General features: G+C 51.8%; 1 protein-coding gene across 1 annotated transcript in view; it reads right to left on the reverse strand.

Annotated features, from left to right (window-relative positions):
• The window catches only part of R3HDM2 (R3H domain containing 2), a 28,748-nt gene that overhangs the window by 6,981 nt on the left and 5,215 nt on the right, over positions 1–16,552 (reverse strand). Inside the window, 1 exon segment of the mRNA XM_063425152.1 lies at positions 388–634. Within this exon segment, the coding sequence (XP_063281222.1) occupies positions 388–603 (216 nt within the window). The 5' untranslated portion in view covers positions 604–634.

Genomic DNA, 16,552 nt, shown 5'->3' on the forward strand with positions numbered 1-16,552 from the left:
GAGTAGAAAATGACATGTTAGCATAGGTAGTAGGCATTGGTACAATTTTGTAAATAAAAAGTTCATTTTGGATGGTGGTTGGGTCAGGGGTACATAAGGTGTGGGGCTCTCTGATCCACCCAGTCCTGCTCTGCTGGGGATGCCCTGCAGAGCTGGGACAGAACTGAGATAATGAAGAATAAACAACCTTGGAAATGTGCACTGGGGACTCAGCTTGTCGTCTCTACCTCTGGTGTGAAACACTCAGGGCAAAGAGAAGACTGAAAACCTGATTACCTCTGGGAACAGCAACCCAGAGGAAACCCCCAGGGAACAGCAACCCTGGGGGAAAAACCTTTTTACCTCGGGGAACAGCAACCCCAAGGAGAATCTCAGGGAAAGTTAAGCTTGAGAGAAGCAGCAGGTGAGGGCCCAGCTCTCCCTGCCCACACTCACCTGAGACTCCTGGCGCACGTTCACCTCCTCTCCCCCATCCTTCTCCACCTCCTCCTTGCTCGGTGACCTGGACACGTATTTGGTTTTGTTCACAGATTCCTCCACCACCTTCTTTTCGGATTCCTTCATAATTTCCAGGGACTCCTGTGCCGTGTTGCTGTTGGACATCTTCAGAGCCCTGCGATGCAGCGAGGGGCACCTGCAGGAGCAGGGGCAGGACGGGGTCAGGGGGGGCTCAGAGCTTTTCTCTGGACACAAAGGTTGGGATTTCCTTGGAATCCACCTCGTGCAAAGATCCCAAATCCCCTCAAACCCCTGGGTGCAGCCCCAGCTCGAGCACACCACACACTCCGTGGTTCTCACCAGGATTTTGGAGTGTCTGGGTGTCACCAAAAGCATCTACTCCATTCCCAATCTGTTGAAACCACTTGAAGAGGGTTTTTTTAAACTTTATTTCATAATAAAATTATGAAATAATTTTATTTCCAGAGGGGAGGGGGAAGGTGTCTTTCTGTTAATGGGCCAACTGTTAAAAACTAGGTGGAGCCATGTTCCTTATCCCTTCCAGGACCCAGGATATCTCTTCCAGGATATCTGCTGTTAATGGGCCACCGAGGGTCACTGCAGGGCTGATAAAATTCCATCATCTGGGAGGAGCCCAGAATTCCCACCTGGATAAAAACCTGACATTCAGGACATTTTCCCACTGGATTTCCCAGAGGAAAGTCTGGACCCACCTCAGCACCACTGGATCCTTCTACAGAATCATCTCTGCTCCAACAGAACCATTTCTGTCACTCCAGCAGGAATTATTTGGATTTCTACCAACACCCTGACCAGGGTGTCAGGTCATATTCTGACTCCGTCAGTGTTTTTAGAATTTTTTTTGTTGTTTGTTTGCTTTACTGCATTTGTATTTTTAATATTCCTAGTAAAGAACTGTTGTTCCTATTCCCAAATCTCTGCCAAATCCGAAGGCCCTTAATTGTAAAATTATAATAATTTGGGGGGAGAGGGTTTTATATTCTCCAAACCAAGACATGGAGCCACCAGGACTGGAAAAAGTCCCTGAGGTAGAACAGAGGTCCCAAGGCAGAGAGAGAGACTGAGGGGAGCTCTAACCAGTAAAACATCACACAGGTTATAAATATAAAAATATAAAAATATAAAAATATAAAAATAAAAAAATAAAAAAATATTAAAAATAAAAAATAAATATAAAAATATAAAAATATAAAAATATAAAAACATAAAAATTAAAAATATAAAAATAAAAAAAATATAAAAAATTAAAAAAAAAAAAAAAAAAAAATATAAAAATATAAAATAAATTCCAGCAATCAGAGCTCTGTTCTGCCCCAGGGCAAACCACCACCAAAAAATCTGCATTTCCTCAAATTCCACCCAGTTCTTTTTGTAATCAGTCAAATCTTCAGTGAGAAAACAGCCTTGTACTCCAAACATCCTCTGTGAGATAAGGTAACCCCGATATCTCCTGCTGCTCAGATACTCCGGGACAAGTGGGACTCAAATTACACATTGAGACAGAAATTCCTGATAAAGTTGCATTTAATTGCTTCCCTTTGATTAGCACAAAGCAGGCAGCTTTGGGAGAAGGGAGAAGGGAGAAGGGAGAAGGGGGAAAGGGGAAAGAGGAAAGGGAAAAGGGAAAAGGGAAAAGGGAAAAGGGAAAAGGGAAAAGGGAAAAGGGGAAAGGGAAAAGGGAAAAGGGAAAAGGGAAAAGGGAAAAGGGAAAAGGGAAAAGGGAAAAGGGAAAAGGGAAAAGGGAAAAGGGAAAAGGGGAAAGGGAACACTTTGCCTCAGCCGTGGGAGGATTATGCAGGGGTGAAGGTGATAAACTCTGCCTCCCCCCACCCCAAAACGCTCCACACTGTAGGAAACTGCTCCAGGCTCATGCCCAAAAACATTTAAATATTCCAAGAGGATCTGGAGCAGATTTAGGGAAGGGAGGGAAGACACAGCACCGGAACCGCACACACGACACTCAAATAAAGGAGCAGGTTTTGTACAGCTCATTCCTTTTGCACCACCCACCCTCTAACAAGCTTTTCCCCCCAAGCCAAACACCTCAGCCAAATTTAAGGAGGATAACAGGATCTTTTCCCGTCGTGCTGCAACGCAACTTTCAGCATCACACAGGGAATATTCTCAGATTTCCCAGAAAAGACAGCTTAAAACCACAGAAATGACATTTATCAGCTGCCCCCTCCTGTCACAGCTTCCGTCCCTCCCAGGCAGCCTCCAGGACATTTCCCTGCCTGCAGAATCCGGGGAAAATCTGTGAGCTGCTGCTTTCCAGAGGAGGATTCCTTGCGGGATGAATGAATCAGCCCCGCTCCCTCGGGCAGCCGTGGGACGCGGCGAGGGGGGTGGCAGACACGAGTGATGGTGACAGAGGTGACAGACGGGGCTTGGGGAGAGAGGGGAAGTTCAGAGGACTCAGGAGGGGTGGGTGGGATCGAGCTGGGCCTCCAGAGGAAAATAAAATGACACAAAATGACACGGATGCAACACAAAAATCCGTGTCAGGAAAGAGGATGGAGCAAAGGTGGGAGGAGGTGGGGAGGTTTGGTTTGGGGATGGGGATTGGCAAAGCAACTGGGGCAGTGGCAGCAGTAACTGGGCAGACTGGGAATGCCGGCCAAGGGCCAGGGAGTCGGGACACATTGAAATCCTCCCCCTCAGTCCAGAAAGGAACGTGGAATTCCACCTCTGCTGCCTTCTTGCCACCCGCAGTTTGCAGCTGCCGAGCCCCGGGAATGCAGCAGCAGCAGCAGCTCCTGGTTGGGCAGGGAATAAAAGCAGGAAAGTTCTGAATTTCCAGTTCAGATGGATCTGGAAAAGGCAGGAAGCTCCTGCTAAATAAACTCTGTTCCTGGCCTTGTTTCTCAGGGAACAGAGCTGCTCCTGAGCTAAATGGGGATGCAAAGGAGACATATGGCTGCTGGGAGCGGCTGCCCACACACGGCGCCGGGGGCTGCAGCGGGATGGAAGGGCCTGGGGTGGGCATGGAGGGGCCTGGGGTGGGCATGGAGGGGTCTGGGAGGGGATGGAGGGGCCTGGGGTGAGATGGAGGGGCCTGGGGTGGGCATGGAGGGGATGGAAGAGTCTGGGATGGGGATGGAAGGGTCTGAGGGGGGATTGAGGGGTCTGGGATAGGGATGGAGGGGCCTGGGGTGGGCATGGAGGGGCCTGGGGTGGGCATGGAGGGGTTGGGGTGGGGATGGAGGGGATGGAGGGGTCTGGGGGGAGATGGAGGGGCCTGGGGTGGGCATGGAGGGGCCTGGGGGGAGATGGAGGGGCCTGGGGGGAGATGGAGGGGTCTGGGGTGGGCATGGAGGGGATGGAGGGGCCTGGGATGGGGATGGAGGGACCTGGGGTGGGGATTGAGGGGCCTGGGGGAGGATGGAGGGGTCTGGGGTGAGATGGAGGGGCCTGGGGTGGGCATGAAGGGGATGGAGGGGTCTGGGGGGGGGTGGAAGGGTCTGAGGGGGGATTGAGAGGTCTGGGATGGGGATGGAGGGGCCTGGGGTGAGATGGAGGGGCCTGGGGTGGGCATGGAGGGGTTTGGGAGGGTTGGAAGGGTCTGGGGTGGGGATGAAGGGGCCTGGGGTGGGCATGGAGGGGATGGAGGGGTCTGGGGGGGGTGGAAGGGTCTGAGGGGGGATTGAGAGGTCTGGGATGGGGATGGAGGGGTCTGGGGTGGGCATGGAGGGGCCTGGGGTGGGCATGGAGGGGTCTGGGGGGAGATGGAAGGGTCTGGAGGGGGATGGAGGGGTCTAGGGAAGGATGGAGGGACCTGGGGGGGGGGTGGAAGGGTCTGAGGGGGGATTGAGAGGTCTGGGATGGGGATGGAAGGGTCTGGGGTGGGGATGGAGGGGATGGAAGAGTCTGGGATGGGGATGGAGGGGTCTGGGGTGGGCATGGAGGGGTCTGGGATGGGGATGGAAGGGTCTGAGGGGGGATGGAGGGGTCGGGGGGATGGAGGCCCCTCCATCCCCACCCAGGCCCCTCCATTTCCACCCCAGGTCCCTCCATCCCCACCTGGGGACGCCCTGCAGAGCTGAGACAGAACTGAGAGACAATGAAAGAATGAACAATCCTGGAAACACGGACTGGGGACTCAGCCTGGCTGCTCCGGCTCTGGCGTGGGACCTTTGGGCAAGAGGAGCTCAAAAACCCCGCAGACCTCAGGGAACAGCAACCCTGAGACAGCACCAGCCACCCCAGAGAACAGCACCCCTGAGAGTGAACCCTGCACACCCCAGGGAACAGCAACCCTGAGAGTGAACCCTGCACACCCCAGGGAACAGCAACCCTGAGAGTGAACCCTGCACACCCCAGGGAACAGCAACACTGAGAGTGAACCCTGCACACCCCAGGGAACAGCAACCCTGAGACTCCCCCAGCACCCCGGCGATCCCCTCTGCCCTGTCTGGGGCAGCAGCACCCAGCACCCATCACACAGCACCCATCACTCAGCACCCATCACACAGCACCCATCACACAGCACCCAGCACCCATCACTCAGCACCCATCACCCAGCACCCAGCACCCAGCACCCATCATACAGCACCCAGCACCCAGCACCCATCACCCAGCACCCAGCACCCAGCACTCAGCACCCAGCACCCATCACTCAGCACCCATCACCAGCACCCAGCACCCAGCACCCATCATACAGCACCCATCACTCAGCACCCATCACCCATCACTCAGCACCCATCACCAGCACCCAGCACTCAGCACCCAGCACCCATCACTCAGCACCCATCACCAGCACCCATCACACAGCACCAGCACCCATCACTCAGCACCCAGCACCCATCACTCAGCACCCATCACCAGCACCCAGCACCCATCATACAGCACCCATCACTCAGCACCCATCACCCATCACTCAGCACCCATCACCAGCACCCAGCACTCAGCACCCAGCACCCATCACTAAGCACCCATCACCCATCACCCATCACTGAGCACCCAGCACCCATCACTCAGCACCCATCACCAGCACCCATCATACAGCACCCATCACTCAGCACCCAGCACCCATCACTCAGCACCCATCACCAGCACCCAGCACTCAGCACCCAGCACCCAGCACACAGCACCCATCACTCAGCACCCAGCACCCAGCACTCAGCACCCATCACCCATCACTAAGCACCCAGCACCCAGCACTCAGCACCCAGCACCCAGCACTCAGCACCCAGCACCCAGCACCCAGCACTCAGCACCCATCACTAAGCACCCAGCACCCAGCACTCAGCACCCATCACCAGCACCCAGCACCCATCAGCGCCCTCCCGCCGGGTACCAGTGATGCTCCGGCGAGCAATTCTCTGATTGGCTGCCCGGCAGCCAATGGGAAGCCGCGCTCCATAGCAACGGGGCCCTGTCGCCAGGGGCAACGGGGCGGGGGTGACTCAGGGCCCCCTCCCAGCGCGGCCCAGGCTGCGGAAAAGGCTCCGCACTGGGGAAACTGGGGGCGCTGGGGTGGGGAGGGGGCTCCCGTTCCAAGCACGGAGCCCCCCGGGCTCTGCCGGGGCCTCTCCGTGCCCCGGGATTGTCCCAGCGGCTCCTCCTCGGCCCGGGGAGAGCGGCTGGGACAGTCCTGGCAATGAGGGGCGGCTGTGGGACCTCTCGTGTTGCTCTGGTTTTTCTGAGATTTTTTTAAAGCTTTCTACTTGTTTATAAGATGGAGTCAGTTCTTTAGTTACTGTGCAATATTAAGGATCAGTTTCTCACTTTCTCACGCTATGGAACATAAACAACATTTCTTGGTTTTGTTCACTGTCCTTTGCTTACATATTTCCAGCCTGAAAATAATGTTTATGGTCTGGCCAGTGGGGTGAAGGGGGAGTAACCCCAGGAGCCAATCTGCTTCCAGACCCACAAAATTATAAAAGGAAAAGAAATAAACAGGCTGGGCCCCTTTTTTTGGTGGGGAGCAGCTTTCACTGAAGACCTCTGCCTCCGTGTCGTTGATTTTTGCGTTCCGGGCAACAGGGATGGAAGGATTTAAAATGACAAAAGGTCCCGAAACAGCTCCGTGCTGAGCTCCACTCAGGGAAAACATCCCTGCCTGCAGCCCCAGCAGCCCAGGAAAAGTCTGCAGGAATTCTGACAGGTAAAAAACCTTTGGAGCTCATTCCCCTTCCCTCCTGTCCCACCAGGACAAGCAGCTGGTTCAGTGAGAAACCCCCAAAACCGGCAACACTCACAAACTCCAAAGCCACCTCTCCTGAATTCTCCCTTTATTCCTCATTATTGAATTCCTCCCTCCCTTGCAGTTCTTACAAAAGCCAGCAAGATTCCCCCCGGGAGGCCGGACGTCTCCGTGCTTAGTCATCGCTTTAAATCCCGATCTCCACCCCCACATGACATCAAATTCTGAAATTATGATGCAGATGGAAGGGTTTGACTCCAGGTGAAAAGGGGGGGAATAACCTTATATGAACAAGGAGACAGGAAATGAATCCTGGAGGTTTCCTTGTGGAAAACATCTCAAAGCAAAACATCATTTCAGGAGGAATAAAACACTCTGAGATTATTTTGTTACCTCCCTCATCATCATCATCAAGGCAAGGACTAAACTCAGCAGAGGTGTCAACTTGTTCTCACTCTATTCCAGGAGTGTGACCAGGACTGCCAAAATTATTTCCATGTGATACCCAGGAATCGCATCAAGGTGGATAAAAGTTTTATAAACATCGATATTTCTTTTTCAGGAGGAAATTCCTCCCTGGGAGGGTGGGCAGGCCCTGGCACAGGGTGCCCAGAGAAGCTGGGGCTGCCCCTGGATCCCTGGCAGTGCCCAAGGCCAGGCTGGAGCAGCCTGGTTCAGTAGAATGAGAGGAGTTTTAAGGTCCCTTCCCGCCCAAATCATTCCAGGATTCCATATTCAGATCCTTTTATCCTTTTTTTTTCACTTTCCTCCCTTTCAAGCCCTCTCTGGCCCACCTGAGCCACAGCCCCAGCTGTTCTCTGCTGCTCTGGGTACAAAAATCTCTTAAATACCCTGACCTGGATGGGAAAAATTTGTTTAAATCGAATTTCCATGTGTGGAAAAGCAAACACAGAGAATTCCTGCTACAATTATCCTGTCACATCCCCCAGCCACTGACAGGTTAACAGTGGGAGAAAGGAACCAACTGCACAAAACCCCAGGAGTTAAATGGTCCTAAGGAACATTTCCCTGAACAAAGTGGGACTAAAACAGTTTTAATTTCAATTTGTCTGAGCCTGGAGCTCCCAGCACCAAGGGCCTGCTCTCCCCTCAGATAGGAAATGAGATTTGTTGATTTGATGTTAGAAAGAAAAGAATCAGTGATCCTGCTGCTCACTTTTCCTTTGATTTTTGGGAGCTGCTCTAGGCTGAGCAACAACCCTCTCATTTCCAAAATCTAGGGGAGGAAAAAACCCCAAAAACCACCACCAAAAGAACCCTAAATGCATTAAAAAGTGAAAACTCATCAGTGCTGCATCCCTGAAGAAGGAAGAGCTTCCTGGAGAAGCAGCACTGAAGCTTTGTGGACAGTTCCTGAGGTTTCCTGAGCAGAACCAGGCGAGAGAGGAAAGAAATTCAGGATGAGAATTCCCTGTCACAGCTCCATTTCACACTTCCCACTTCCTCATCACGAGCTATTCCTGCGCTCATCCCGAGAGCAGGGAACTGCTCCGGTGACGTCAAAGCAGTTTCCCAGCAACAATTAATGAGGGCTGTCCACCACAGGGGTTTCCTGAAAAGCCAGGAATTATCCACCTACTTTTCCACAGTGTCACGATGCAATAGGACAGCGCTGAGCTGGGATTTCTTTTAACCCCTCCGTGGCTCTGCAGAAATCAGGGACAGCTCCTGATTTTATTCAGAGAGGCCCAAGGAGAATTTTTTTCCATCTGAACCCATCTGTAACACCTGTACCAGAGGTATCAGGCAGGTAAATGTGGAAAACTCTTCTCCTGCTGGAGAAGTTCTCCTACTCTTCTCCTTTTCTCCTGCCCCTGTGCTGAGCCTGTTCCAGGCAGGAGCAGCAGCATTAAAAATCTGGATGAGGGAATAAAGAATTTCCTCACCTTCCTGAGCTGACCTGGCTGGCAAAACGCATCCCTAAATTTCATTTATCACCCCCAAAGCTCCCAGAAAAGCTCCACAGGAGGAAGGCACAAGGCAGGGATGTCATCTGTGTCCCTCCTGCTGCTCTCCTGCTTTTCCCTGTGCTGGCAGAGGACACAGAGCCACTCATCACATGGCAGGCATTGGGTGTTCTCCAGGTGGGACCCAAAAATGGATTTACACAGGAAAAAAATGGGGAAATAATGATTCAAAATGGGGAAGTAATGATTCAAAGAAAAAACTCAGCTTTATTATTGGCTGCCAGCAGAAGTTGGGATTGAAGTCTGAGGAGCAGGTAGAGATCCTGAGATCTCAAAGTGCAATAATCACATCTCAATCCCAAAAAATCCAACTCCCACCACTAAATCTGGAATGAACAGAGCAGAACTTCTTGGGTGTTATGCAAAACTGGACAATGGACACGAGTGAGGAGGGGGAAAAGTGAACCCAACCTCCTGATTCCACTAAAGCCACCTCAGTGAGAGGTTTAAATTCATTTAAAAATGAGGTTAATGTATCAGTGAACACAAGCACCGTCCTACAGAACACCAAATTGCATAAGCCACCCCGAAAACGTCACATGGCACGAAGCCAACTGAGTAGCCAACACTCCCCATCAACTGGCCAGCTCCAAACAAATAAATCCATTAAAATATAACCCAGCAAAAGAGCTGGGAAGGTTCTGCCTTTGCAAAATTGGGAATTAGCCAGGAGCGAGCTGCAGAGCACAAGGAGATTCCATGATGCTGTCAGGGGAACTCCTTAATGACATGGCAGAGCACAGGGATTCCCTCTCTCCGGAGGTGCATCCCCGGCAGCACAAAAGGAGCAAGAGGAGAGCTCATCTCACGCTCCCAAGTCCTGACTGCGATCCCAGAGTCACATATTTAATTAGTCCAGCTCCATTTTTAAATTAACCCCATCCAGCAGCAGAAATCCTGGCATTTACCAAGGGGAGAGGGGCACTGCCAGGTCCCCATCCCTGAAATATTCACCCACATTTACGCCGCGTTTCGCAGAGGCGAAAAGAAAAGTCCGGTCAATCTTTCTTTTTTTCCGAATAATTAAAAACCTCGTTCTAAGAATAAAACTCACCGTGGTGGTTCTGCACTCTGAGCACGTCAGCTGTTTCCCGATTTCAACGGAGACTCCATGGCCACGAGGAATTCTGCCAGGAGAGCGTCGCTCCCGGGGAGCCCCCGCCGGCTCTCCCGGCCGAAAAATCAAAAACGCTCGCGGTGTTTGCGGCGTCTCCGGCGAGCTCGGGGCTCTGACAAGATCCCAGCTGTTCCCAGGGATGGCAGCACAGCTCTGCCAATAGCCACATCCACACCCCCCTGCTGCTGCTGCTGCTGCTCTCCTGCAAATCTTCAATGGAGCTGCCTCCGCGCAGCCCGAGCCGGCGTTAAAGACGCAGCACCCGCGCCCTGCCAGCCCCGGAGGGAGGGATGGAGGGATGGAGGGAGGGATGGAGAGGAGGCAGCAGCGTGGCCTTGCAGCCAGCAGGGTCACCAGGTCCTGGGGACAGCAGGACAGCGAGGGAGGGATTGTCCCACTCTTGCTCTAGGCTGGGGCAGCCTCAGCTTCAGGCTTGGGGGTATTTTGAGCACCACAAGATGAAAAAGGTCTAAAGATAGTGGAGAGTGTTCAAAGAAAGGACACAGGAATGGGGAAAGGTCTGGAGGAGTCACACAAGGAGCAGCTGAGGGCTCTTGGCTTGTTCAGCTGGAGGAGACCGAGGGGAGACTCCTCAGGGGTGGCAGCAGCTTCACTCGAGGGGCAGCTCCGATTTCTGCTCCCTGTGCCCAGGGCCAGGACCCCGGGGAATGGCTGGAGCTGTGTCAGGTTGGATATCAGGGAAAGGTTCTGCCCCCAGAGGGTTCAGGCTGTGCCCAGGCTCCCCAGGGAATGGGCACAGCCCCGAGGCTGCCACAGCTCCAGGAGCTTTTCTCAAGCCCCAAAGAATTAAAAACCTCATTGTAAAAATCAACAGTTTGGACACCGCTCCCAGGGAGGCACAGGGTGGCATTGTTGGGGTGTCTGTGCAAGGCCTTCAATGATCCTTCAGGGTCCCTTCCAAGTCAGAATATTCCACAATTCCATTAAAAAAAGGGATATCAGATACTGCCCAAGGCATCAGCAGCCTCCAGGATTCACATGAAAGGAAAACACCTCAGATCTACCAGGGTAGGTCACAGCCAGCCTTGCTCCACTCCTGCTGTCATAACTTTTCTGAGGGGTTGCTTTATCTAAAATCAGTAATTTATTTTTCTTGCTCATTTATTGATAATTAAACATGGAGAGACAGAAAACAAGAAATGCAAACGGCCCCAGAGGAGTTTGAAGCCTTTCACTCGTTTAAATTTTCCCCAGAAAGGGATTTTCCACCCCAGACCTGGCGACTTCGCAGGCACAGAGGCTGCAGTGAAGTCTCCTCTCCACATCCCACGGATGGAAAATGGGAGAAAAAGGAATTATGAGGGCTAAGAAGGCAAAAGTCACCTGCAGTGCTATTGCAGGGTTGTCAAAGAGGAATTCAATTAATTAATTCAATTAATCCACACCTTGGAATGCCAAGGGATGGTGCACAAGATTTTCCAATCAAAAGGTGTAAAGAAGACAGATCTAAAGGATCCAAGTTTCTTTTTATGTCTGCTACTTCAAGTTTTTTCTTCCTTTCAATTCTGCAAAGAACTTTTAAAATGAAGGTTCCTGGACAAGAAAACCAAACCTCAGAGGCTCTTTGAGAAATCGGCACCGCTGTCTGAGCAGGGTGAGGAGGATGAGGGGCCTGGGCTGAGCTCAGCCTAAGGAGGATGAGGGGTTTCAGCTAAGCTCAGTCTAAGGAGGATGAGGGGTTTCAGCTAAGCTCAGTCTAAGGAGGATGAGGGGCCTCAGCTGAGCTCAGTCTAAAGAGGATGAGGGGCCTGAGCTGAGTTCCATCTAAGGAGGATGAGAAGCTTTAGTTGAGCTCAGTCTAAGGAGGATGAGGCTCAGTCTAAGGTGGACAAGGGGACTGAGCTGAGCTCAGTTTAAAGAAGATGAGGGGCCTGAGCTGAGCTCAGTCTAAAGAAGAATGAGGGGCCTCTGCTGAGCTCAGTCTAAGGAGGATGAGGCTCAGTCTAAGGCAGATGAGGGGCCTCTGCTGACCTCAGTCTAAGGAGGATGAGGGGCCTGAGCTGAGCTCAGCCTAAGGGAGATGAGGGGCCTGAGCTGAGCTCAGCCTAAGGAGGACGAGGGGCCTGAGCTGAGCTCAGTCTAAGAAGAATGAGTGGCCTCCACTAAACTCAGTCTAAGGAAGATGAGGGGCCTGAACTGAGCTCAGCCTAAGGGAGACAAGGGGCCTGATCTGAGCTCAGTCTAAGGAGGATGAGAAGCTTTAGTTGAGCTCAGCCTAAGGAGGATGAGGGCCCTGAGCTGAGCTCAGTCTAAGGAGGATGAGGGCCCTGAGCTGAGCTCAGTCTAAGGAGGACGAGGGCCCTGAGCTGAGCTCAGTCTAAGGAGGACGAGGGCCCTGAGCTGAGCTCAGTCTAAGGAGGATGAGGGCCCTGAGCTGAGCTCAGCCTAAGGAGGATGAGGGCCCTGAGCTGAGCTCAGCCTAAGGAGGATGAGAAGCTTTAGTTGAGCTCAGCCTAAGGAGGATGAGAAGCTTTAGTTGAGCTAAGCCTAAGGAGGATGAGGGCCCTGAGCTGAGCCCAGGCCCTGCTGCTGCACAGGAGCTGCAGGGGCAGCGCCTGCAGCTGCAGCAGCCCCGGGGTTGCTGGGCAGGGGCCGGGCTGGAGCCGTGGCCTGGGCTCGGGGGGCTCCTGAGGCAGCACCCAGGCATCAGCCCAACAGCTCAGCTCAGCTTTTACCCCCTCCTTAATCCATCTCTCTTTTATTCCACATTCCCCTGGAGTGTGGAACCTGGAGTTCTGAGCTCTGCAGCAGCTCCAGGAGATATTTCCCAAGCGAAGAAGTGACAAAAACAGGCAGAGGAAACATTCCCAGGGCAAGGATCACTGCTCCACACAGAACCTTCAAATTCCCTCAAACCCAGTGAAGCCACAGGTTTATTTTCTAAGGAGCATCCTGTGGTCAGAGGCATCATTAAGGATGGGTGCTGGAGCCCTGCAGTGGCTGCACAAGGAGAAAATTCGGAATGCTGCCCTCCTCTTCCTCCACATCTCCCTGTTTTCAAAGAAGCAACAGCTTCAGACCCTCTGTGGAGGCCTCACTGTAGTGAAAGGAGGAAGAAAAGCAACTCAGAGAGAGCCTGCAGATGTGATCTTTGGCTTTTGGGCAGGTGGATCAGCGGATTTTGGAATGTGAAATCCTCCAGCCCCAGGACATGAGCACAGGTGGAGCCTCCTGCAGGCTCATCCAGCTCTTCCCAAAATCCCTGTCCATCTCTGTGAGCCTGCAGCGCTTCATCCTCACGGAGCACAGGGTGTGCCAGAGGAATTCCTGAGCTCTCCTGCATGGGAGACAGCAAATCCTGGGTGGAAGGAGGATGAGGAGTGAAACAGCCCCAGCAGTGTGGACAAAACTCCACGGAGCAGCTCCTGCCTCTCAAACTGAGAGCCCTCAGCTCTGGAATTGCAGCCACACGGTGAAATTGGGTCAGGGAAAGCGAGGACGGGGAGGATGCAGCAGTTCCAGGTGCTCCTGGCTGGCGGGGAGGCTGCCAGTGCCCGACAGCCACAGAGAGGAGGAAACAAAGGGAAAAGCAAGGAGACGTTCCCTCCTTCCCTGGCAGACACGTGTGGATGAGCCCAGGCTCTGTCTGCCAGCCCAGCTCCCGTGGAGAGGAAATGTGGCAATTAAAAGTGGATAAATTCCACTGGAAGAGGGAAAAGTCGGGGTTTGTGACACTAAACCAGTGAGGTGGCACTGGTGCAAGTCCCCAGCAGCAGCCAGGACTGGGATTTCCAGTGGTTGGAGAGGGAGGAGAGCTTTGCCAAGGGAATTCCATGCACCCAGCCAGAGCAGAGAATTTCGTCCCCTTGGAAAGAGGAAAAGCCCCAAATCTGGGACAGCCTCACATCTCAGCCCCCACAGCACCACGGGGATGAGGGAGAGGAAAATCCTCAAGGAGATATTCAGATATTCTTTGGGATGGTCCTGACCTTGCTCAGGATCCAGCAGCTGCCATTCCCAGCATAATTAATTCCCTTAATTAATTAATTACTGGGATGCACAGGTAGAACCAAGCTCCAGACAGCTCCCAAGGACACGAGGAGCACACGGACTGCAGGGAGGAGCTGCTGCCTGCTGTGACTCAACGTCAGGTGCTGCCAGGTACCCGCTGGCATCCCAGGGATCAGCCAGGACACTCAAACAGACACCACAGAACCACACAGAGAACCAAAAACCTTCCCAAGCCCTGCTCTGATTCCACATTTTCCTCGGAGGTGACGCGTCCCGAGCTGGAGCCGCTCTCCAGTCAGCACAAAGAATTTTAATTCCACTTTCTATTTAAAAAAAAAGGGGTTTTCCATCTAAACCTGGCTCGGCTGTGGGTTCATTATCATGGCAACCACTCCCTCCCTGTCTGTTCCAGCATGGAACAGCGGCAGATCCAGAGGGTCCCTGAGACCCCTGGACCTCTCTCCAAGGCGGGCCCGGCGTGGTTTGACATGAACCAAATCTGTCAATGGCTCAAGACAGACACGTGGGCAGCAGCGAGCAGGGAAAACGTAGCACGCTCCATTCAGCTCTGATCCCTGATAAATAATTCAGGAAGAGAAAATGCCGCAATACAGAGCCCAGCAAGATTTAAAAATAGACCATGCGCCGCCCCGGAGGAACGGAGGGAAGGAGAGGGGCAGCACCAGCCTGGGATTGCTCCACACCCTGACCCCAGCATTTAACCGGGAATTTAACTGGGAATTTAACCCAATTATTGTTCACACAGCAGCAGAATTCCTGTCCTGGATCAGAGCCCTGCAAGGAGGCAGAGTCCTAAAAAATAGGCCCAAGCAGGAGGAAGGATGGAGGTGATTCCACCCCAAATCCAGCTGCAGTAACTCAGGGACTTCCATTCATCACCCACTACCTCTACCCCAAATTATATCTAAACGTAGATAACGTATAAAAACACATAAACATACAATAAAGCTAGCAAAAAAATTCAAATATCAGCACACAAACACACTCCCAGTCAGGCAACAAAATTGTTGTCTCAGGATTCCATCACCCTTCCTGCATCCTAAAAAAAAAACCCCCAAACCAACCCAACTTTGTGCTACCCTAAAATATCCAACTCTCTGAAGAGTGTAGGTGTCACCTGTATTTTTGTGAGGGGAATTAAATCACAGAAAAAGGATGTGGGAAGATCATTCCCAGCTCCTTCCACCTGTACCAAACACTCCCCATTCTCTATTAATTATTAATTAGCCTCAGTCAAAGGTCCAGCCCTTTTATCCCAGTTTGCCACTGGGATGATCTAAAGGGAAAAAAAATGGGTTTTCCAGGTTTTTGCAGGAATATTTTGCCAGATGGCTGCGTTCTCCCCTCCTCTCTCAGCTTCAAAAATAACTCCAGAAAGACACGGATTTTTCCCTGCTTCCTCGTGAGCTTGATCCTGGCTTTCCAAGGACTCATGAGATGGGAAAATGTCATTAATAAGAAGATACAGAGTGAATTTCATATGGAAAAATAAAATTGTAGCGTGGTTAGCTAATTAAAAACCTAATAATTCTGGACTTTGAGGCCTTCCATAAATATTTTTGAGTTTTCCCAATAAACATGAAAATAAATACAGGGAAGACATGGCAGCAGATATTGTGAGGAGAGTCTGACAGGACACCAAAAGTCCCAAAAAAAAAGCTGCTGGTCAATGAGGAGATGGAGGAGAAGCTCCCAACGCTCCCACTAGTGGCAAAACAAGATTCCTGCAATCCAAAATCCACAGAAATTCCATCCCCAGGCTGAGCAGAAGCTGGGAATGCCCATAAGGATGACAGGAGGTTGGAATGAGATGAGTTTTAAGGTCCCCCTCAAACAAAAATATCCTGAGATTCCAAAATTCCCTGGTAAAAGGGAGCTGCTGAACCCTCCCAGTCACATCCCAGTGGGAATTTAGGATTTTTTCGTGTTCTGGGAACTCTGTGCTGTCGGGATCATGCCTTGAACACGCTCAGTGTGTCCATCAGGCAGTGCCAAGGAGAACAAATAAATCCCATGTCCCTGTCTGAAGCCAATTTTGGGGAGAGCAGGGAAAAGAAAACCCCAAAAATTTGGGATACAGACATATTTAAATGACAAGCCAGTCATATGACATATTTAAACCAATTTAACCATATTTAAACCAATTTAACCATATTTAAAAGCATAAAACCATATTTAAAACCATAAAAATATGGTTTATTTAAATATGTCATATGACATATTTAAACCAAGCCAGTCACAAAAGCAGGACACAAACACCTCAGCATTCCCCACACTCTGGAATTTCCTTTTCCATGCTCCCCACTTTTTCCAGGGTGAAATCCCAACAGGATTGGGCTCAGATCTCCTGGTCCTTTGAAGACAGGGAAGCAGGCAGCACAAAACCCCATTTCCTCACGGAATTTCCTGCCTGAAGCCTCCCCAAGAGAGGTCAGTTCCAGGATAACACCCTCCCAAACAAAGTGAATTTTGTGTCTAAACTCAGCTCAGGAGAAATGAATTCCTCCCAGAAAAAAAAAAAAAAAAGCTGTCAAAGCAAGAGCAAAAATTTAAAAACTTGGTTAAAAAAACCTTAAAGGAGCTGCTGTCAGAGTGGGCTGGGCCTGCCCACACTCAATCATCCCCGAAATTCTCTGGGAAGCAGCGGTGACTCAGCCTGCGGCACACAGACAGCTCGTGCTCCCAGCCTGGCATGGAACTGCCCTTCCCAGGAACCCCTGGATCCACAATTCCAGGGAATCCCGGTGCTGCTGGGCACCAGGGATGCCCCAGGTGTGCCCACAGCCCTGGCTGGCACGGCAGGGATGGCACCCAGCTCGTGGGGTT

The sequence above is a fragment of the Prinia subflava genome, unplaced genomic scaffold (genome assembly GCF_021018805.1).
Source record: "Prinia subflava isolate CZ2003 ecotype Zambia unplaced genomic scaffold, Cam_Psub_1.2 scaffold_53_NEW, whole genome shotgun sequence".
Lineage (NCBI taxonomy): Eukaryota > Metazoa > Chordata > Aves > Passeriformes > Cisticolidae > Prinia > Prinia subflava.